Consider the following 6,737-nt stretch of genomic DNA (forward strand, 5'->3'; position numbering starts at 1 on the left):
ATTAAAGGTGTCTCAACACTTTTGGTCAGGTCCCAAATGATTGATAATGGGGATATGGAGGCACAGATACCAATGTTTAAAATAACAACTTGGCAGATGTTTTGTTGGATTTAGTTATTCCCCTTTTGTGACGGGAAAATAAAAATGATTAAAGAAACTTCAGGCTAAGCATACTTAGCGGGCTAGCATCCAAACGCCATGTATCGAAGTGATGGCAGGTTGCAACAAACCCAACGGGACGAACGAGAACCGGCCGATTAAAGAACTCATTACAGCAGCACTGACAGATTTAAAAAGTTATTTACACATTTGTGCATATTTTGTGACTTGTCTGACTGTAGATTCCTAAATTACGCACGTACACTTAATAAACCCAGTGAAACCAGCTCCAAAAGGCTAAATTCTGAATGTTGCCAAGAGGTTTCTTTAAATCAAACTTGCTCCGTATATTTCACACAACGAAGACAACTGTAGCGAGTATCATCTAATTGAGCTCACGGCTCCACTTTGAGTCAGACTGCAACTCTAATTGACTTGTAACTTATATCTCAAACTGGTACACGCTGCTTTCTTAAAATTATGAAAACAAAACTAGAAGACTTCAAACTCATTTATTATCACTTTAAAATACACAAACTGTAAATCAGTTTAGAAAATACAACCACCACAATAGGTGTCTGTTAGAAATTGCTGAAATGTCATTTTGTTTTCAGTATGTGATGCTTGCTTTAGCGTATCAGTCTAGTTTGCATAATACCTGTGTACATAATATTTAGGAATGCAGCTTGGCATAATAACATCTGACAGATATTCAAGCCGATGTTTCAGTAAGGATCTGTCCTGTTGACGTCAACAGAACAGGTAAAGCTTTTCCAAAGGCTATATTCATTCTTAAAATATACAATGTATCAGTGTAAAAAGACCAACAATAAGGCTATTTGGTGTGGCGTGGTAAAGGCGTGATGGTTAAAGGTCCCATGGCATGACAATTTCACTTTGAGGTTGTTTTTTTTTAACATTAATGAGCTCCCCCAGCCTGCCTATGATCTGTCCAGTGGCTAGACATGGTGGTAGGTGTGATCCTTCCCCTGGGTATCCTGCTCTGCCTTTGAAAAAAATGTAAGCTCAGATTGGCCGATACGGAATTTTGCTTCTTATGAGGTCATAAGGGGGAAAGGTTACCTCCCCTTCCTCTGCTTTTCCCGCCCATGAGAAATAGACGTTATGGATTTCAATCAAACAAAAGTGGCAGTTGGTCAAGACCACACCCCCAGCCTCCACCTTGCGCCCCCCTCTTCTCCCTCAAGAGCTACAGACTCTGAAATGGCACATACAAAGGAAAGCTCATTGTTGGCCTGGCTCTACTGGCTGTAATCCTGCACCAAAGCTGAATTTCGAGACTGAGGCTACAGGTCCAGTATTAAGGGACCACTAGGATTTATATAAAAGTGACTTCAGATGCAGTATTACGGGACTACTAAGGTCTATATAAAAGAGACTTTAGATCCAGTATTACGGGACTACTAAGGTCTATATAAAAGAGACTTTAGATCCAGTATTACGGGACTACTAAGGTCTATATAAAAGAGACTTTAGATCCAGTATTACGGGACTACTAAGGTCTATATAAAAGAGACTTTAGATCCAGTATTACGGGACCACTAAGGTCTATGTAAAAGAGACTTCAGACCCAGTATTACGGGACCACTAAGGTCTATGTAAAAGAGACTTCAGATCCAGTATTAAGGGACCACTAAGGTCTATGTAAAAGAGACTTCAGACCCAGTATTAAGGGACCTCTAAGGTCTATGTAAAAGAGACTTCAGACCCAGTATTAAGGGACCACTAAGGTCTATGTAAAAGAGACTTCAGACCCAGTATTAAGGGACCACTAAGGTCTATATAAAAGCATCCAAAGAGGACTATGTCATGGGACCTTTTAAAGACACAGCAAAGGAGCCGCTCGGAGCTGTGCATCACTGCAACACGATCTCAGCTCCACCGTGTGTCTGGTTCCACTCACCAGGCTCTAGAGTTCACATGCAGCTCCAGTCACTGTGTGTCGTGTGTAAGGAGATCCGTGTGCAGCTGTCCTGGGCTCTCTGACGTAACGCGAAAGCTACTGTGTCCGGCGCCATGCATGATGGGAAAGGTGACTTTGAAATGTTTATCATGACAAGAATCTCAGCCACTTTAGACGATACATGTGACAAAGCGCGTTCCAGAAAAATGCAGCTAAAAACCACTGTACGGGCCAGGTCTAGTTTTAACCGAGCAACATGCGCTGGCAGGAAGGGGAACGGCAAGAGCATCCGGTCCGTTTTCAAAACATACACCCTGCAGACTTCCAATCGTACATTACATCATGACACTTTTATACAAGCTGACACACAGCCACAAACCTTTGATCCATGTTGTTCATAACTTGACTAAAGAAACCATTTAACTATGTTAACAACTAGCTTTTCTGGAAGAAGCACAGCTACCCAGGAAAACAAATTCCCCGGTAACACTATTTAATTCATAAAAAGATGAACGGCTGCATAAACTGTGCCAAAGAATGTTTTAAAGAGCTTAAATCTTTCATGTATTCTGCGGGTTATGCTTTCCCCAGGACGACTGGGAATGTTTGAAGTAAGGCCAAAGGGAAAAGTCCCCCCACAGGTTAACATTATCACCTAAAGGGTCAATGCATTTAAAAAGCTCTCGTTATTTCTACACTATACTTTTAGCATTTCACTATTGTTATATCGAATTTTACATTGATCATTTCTGTGCAATCAATTTGCCCTAAACGTGCCTTGAATGTAGTCATTGGCAGATCTCTTTTGCCAGGGCAGTAGCAATGGCGGTGTTTAAACTAACCGGGTGAAGGTGTTCCGTGACTACGGGAGTGAGGGAGCGAGGCCTTCTCAGCTTCTAACTGAAACCGGAGGGCTCCGGTTTGGTGCGTTTCAGTGTAACGTCAGAGTTTTGAATAAGGCGGCCAGCTGCTGGAAGGCCTTCTCCCCCACTGAGGAGAGGTGGGAGCTCCATCTTTCTACCGTGGCCTCCATCACCGCGTGTTCTGCGCGCACCGTGTCCCAGAGAGACGTGACCAGGTCGCTGCTCAGGCCGTGGACTAACTGACTCAACTGGGAGAGCAGAGAGAAACCGAGCGACGCCCCCCCGACCGGGTTGACCCACAGCGCAGCCACCAGCAGCAGCAGCAGCCCCCCCGCCAGCACCACGGAAGAAGCAGGCCACAACTTGTGCACCCAGCTGCCGGACTGGCCCCTTCCCGCATCGGCTCCCTCTCCGGCCTCCACCCCGGTCTCCACACAGCCGCATCTGGCGCAGCAGCACACCTTAGGGACGGGCGCTTCCTCCAGGCTCCCGATGGTCACAGCGGGCCAGTGCTGCTGAAGGTGCTCTGCGGCCCGCGGGGTGACGGAGAGGTTTATCACTGAGGGCAGAGGGGTTTTAACAAACTCCTCCACCCTCTCTCGGAATAAATGCACCTGCTCCAGGAAGACCAGCGGTGAGTCCTCCTCCTCTACTGATGAACCCAAGGACACCAGGTCCAACTGCTCTTCCTGCGGGAAGCATGACCGTTATCAGTGCATTTTATTTAACATTTGCCTGTTCCCGCTAAGTTTGGAGTCTGGTTGTAGTCACTTAATATGTGACGATGATGCTGTCTGCTATGACTGGATGTAAAAAACACACCTGCAGCTCCTTCACTTTGTGAATGAGTGGGTCGTAGGCCCGGGACACCTCTGCCCCAGCTTTGTCCAGGGCTTCCAGGTAGGCGTGTCTCTTCCTGGCCAGCACCACCTCCAGCGTCTGAAAAAACTGATTGACCTCCTGTCGGTCCTGCCTCACCAGACCCTCACAGCGGGCTTTCTCCTGTTCCAGCTGCTCCCCCAGCTCACACACCTAACAGAAAGAGAGGGACAGTCAACAACAGGAAGGGTTCTTTTTTTTCTGGAACATGCATTGATATTAATGTATTTCGTTAAACAGATTTGAATGAACACCCCATACAGGTTTTGTTTTTAGAGTATCTTTGCCCCAGTTGAAGCACTGGCCATATTGACAGGAATCCCCACCTGTGCCCATCTCTGCTCGGAGAGTCGGGCCAGCAGTAGCGACGGGGTCGGTTTTTCTCTGATGAATGCCGCCTGCAGGTCATCTATGGGATGGCCCTGGTGCCGCCCGACAGTCAGACACAGCCCACAGATCAGCTGCCGATCCTGGATGCAGTACATGTTGAGAGGCTGCCTGTGGTGCTCCTGACAGGAAGGGGGTCGCGGCGCGCTGTCGCTCTGGTACTGAGACAGCGAATGAGCAAACAGACATGCAAGACGGGTGAGCACACACACAGCAGTAACCAACGTGAGGATTTCATATTGACAGGTAGCCAAAGGGTATCTGTTGCAGTCGAACACAAGTCATTTTCTCTCCTACTTTCTCGATGATGGCCCGCAGGCACACGTTGGTGGGCAGAGCGTCTACGCCCATCGGGGGCAGCTCCACCACGCTGCGGCAGTTGGGGCATTTTAGCGGCAGGCGGAGCGGACGCCAGATGGAATAGTTGGTAGACGCCTGAAGCAGGTTGTCCAGGCAGGTCTTACAGAAGGTGTGTGAGCACGGCAGGACTCGCGGATCAGAGAACAGCGAGTAGCACACAGAGCACGTCAGGTCCTCCTCCACATTGTCCATGGTGGAGACTAGAGGCCGGGCTCAGGACTCACGGTTCAGGGAGAAGATCTGACAGGACGGCAGGATGGATGAAAATCGACATGCTGTTCAGCTAAACACATTAACTTGCTAAAACTGTACAGTGTATTTAACCCAGTGATGAGGGCTTTAAATGTCAGTAAAGTGAATTTCTTTGGCTTTTGGACTGTCAGCCAGATATTAGCCAGATTTGAAGAGGAAAGAATAGGGACTTTCCTGTGTAAAGCCCACCTTTAGTCCTCCAGTCTGTGACTATCAGTGTGCACCTGAGTTATACACTCAGTGGTCACATTATAAGTACCCGTACCACCTGTTGTAACAGCTGTCATGATTCTACCTCTACAAAGCTTATAATGTTCCCTTCTGTTAATTGAATATGTGTCTGTTGCTGAGGGAAAAGGTGGTGTTGTAGGCTACTACACTAAATTATTTTGAGGGGTGTTTCTAATATTCTGTCCTCCCTATTTACAACACTTACTAAGACCCCAATGCTTAAACCTAATCTAATCAACATATCTATGTGTAAAAAAAAAAAAACTGATCAATATGGGTATTATAAGACTTTAAGGCAGAACAGTTGAATTGGATTGCATTAGATTGCACAGGTGCGCCTAATAGTGGCTTCTGAGTGATTGATTACTAAGAAAGGACTTATTGTACTAACCAATTTTATTTGTCACATGAAATAGGACTCATAAAATCCCATCAGCTCCTTAAACTATTAATAGAAGGTGTTAACAGTATAAGTCTAACCATTGTGTACTGGAAAAAAAAACATGAGAACAGCCAAATAACCAGCTCAGCCCTATTAGAGGGAGGGAGAGTGGGGTGTGTGTATGTGTGTGTGTGTGTCTAGTTACACCACAGTGACAATAGGAGGCCTTCTGCCAGCACCCACCCAGTCCCAACACACACGTACCATTCTCTGTAGTCAGGACAGGCTGTTCAGCTGAGCAACTGACACCAAAAACCTGATCCACTTATGAGGTCAAACTGCAGCCGATTTGGCGCCCATGTTCAAACAGGTAACAGGTGTCCTGCTGCTGCCTGATCAATATCATCAATTTATGATAACTCACTTAATTTAAGCCATATCGACGTAATTTGTCTTTTCTACCTTTCTGTGAATTGAGAAATGATTTCGCTACGTTAGACAGGTCAAATTGGAAGAGTTAACTGTTACGTCAGTGTCACATCACATATATATTTTTAATAAGACAGCTAACCGCCCCGTTGTTTACTTTCACATGCGAAGAAGCAAATAAACTCAGTTGGCTCGTGGAGCATCATTTGGGAAACAGCTCAACCGACTAGTAAATGGAGCTATAGTGTACACACGATACATTGTCTTTTTTATACTTTTATTTTATCTAACTTTGCACTCCCAGATACTAGTAACGTTAACGTCGTTAGCAGGGACTTGTCAACGATTTATCTATACGTTTTAGTAAAGGTGACACAACGCACACAATTAAAAAAAGACGTTTCGAGCAAGAAATCTTCATTTAGAGACTCACCGTCTGCTCGGAGCAAATGTCTGTCCAAACAGAGCTCTCATTTCCTGTTCTTTCTCCTGCTGCCTTCAAGTGCGCTCTGTAAAATTCTACCGCTCAGAGCAGCGGTAATTGGAAATACTTTTATAAGGACAAATCCGGCGCAAAAAAGAACCTAGGGGTTAATAACTCGTGTGTCGAGTTCGACCGCTCTCGGGGATGGGTTTATAACGAGTTTAAGTTATATATCCAAGTGCTTTTGTAGAAAACAAAAGAATTTTTTTTTTTTAATTTTCATTTCATACTCCAGCTGTTTAACTTTTCTTTATAAAAAGGAAATGTATAATTAATGTAGCTCCACCAATGAAAAGTTGTCTTATTTCGATCTTGAAATAAATCAGCCATTTCTGCTTCATATCGCATTTCCGATAGTTCCGAAGGCATCATTTGCTATTTTCTGTAGAACGCATGCGGATAAACGGTCTCCCTGGCCAATCAGGATGCGCTTTTCCCCGATTTGAA

At 45.2% G+C, this 6,737-nt stretch overlaps 1 protein-coding gene and 1 long non-coding RNA gene across 2 annotated transcripts; one reads left to right on the forward strand and one right to left on the reverse strand.

The window, feature by feature from the left end:
- Positions 1 to 923: 923 nt before the first annotated feature.
- LOC117942405 lies at positions 924 to 2,058 on the forward strand. The gene is made up of 2 exons (XR_004656117.1): positions 924 to 972; positions 1,946 to 2,058. It is a non-coding gene; the product is annotated as an uncharacterized LOC117942405 (long non-coding RNA).
- A 460-nt stretch (positions 2,059 to 2,518) lies between these two features.
- trim59 (tripartite motif containing 59) lies at positions 2,519 to 6,430 on the reverse strand. The gene is made up of 5 exons (XM_034867834.1): positions 6,240 to 6,430; positions 4,450 to 4,752; positions 4,092 to 4,313; positions 3,709 to 3,918; positions 2,519 to 3,575 (listed from the first exon to the last, which is right to left on the reverse strand). The coding sequence occupies exons 2-5, from the start codon at positions 4,702 to 4,704 to the stop codon at positions 2,955 to 2,957; spliced, it is 1,308 nt and encodes a 435-aa protein (XP_034723725.1). The 5' UTR covers positions 4,705 to 4,752; positions 6,240 to 6,430; the 3' UTR covers positions 2,519 to 2,954.
- Between the last annotated feature and the right edge of the window lie 307 nt (positions 6,431 to 6,737).

Source organism: Etheostoma cragini, chromosome 3, assembly GCF_013103735.1.
Source record: "Etheostoma cragini isolate CJK2018 chromosome 3, CSU_Ecrag_1.0, whole genome shotgun sequence".
NCBI classification, from domain to species: domain Eukaryota; kingdom Metazoa; phylum Chordata; class Actinopteri; order Perciformes; family Percidae; genus Etheostoma; species Etheostoma cragini.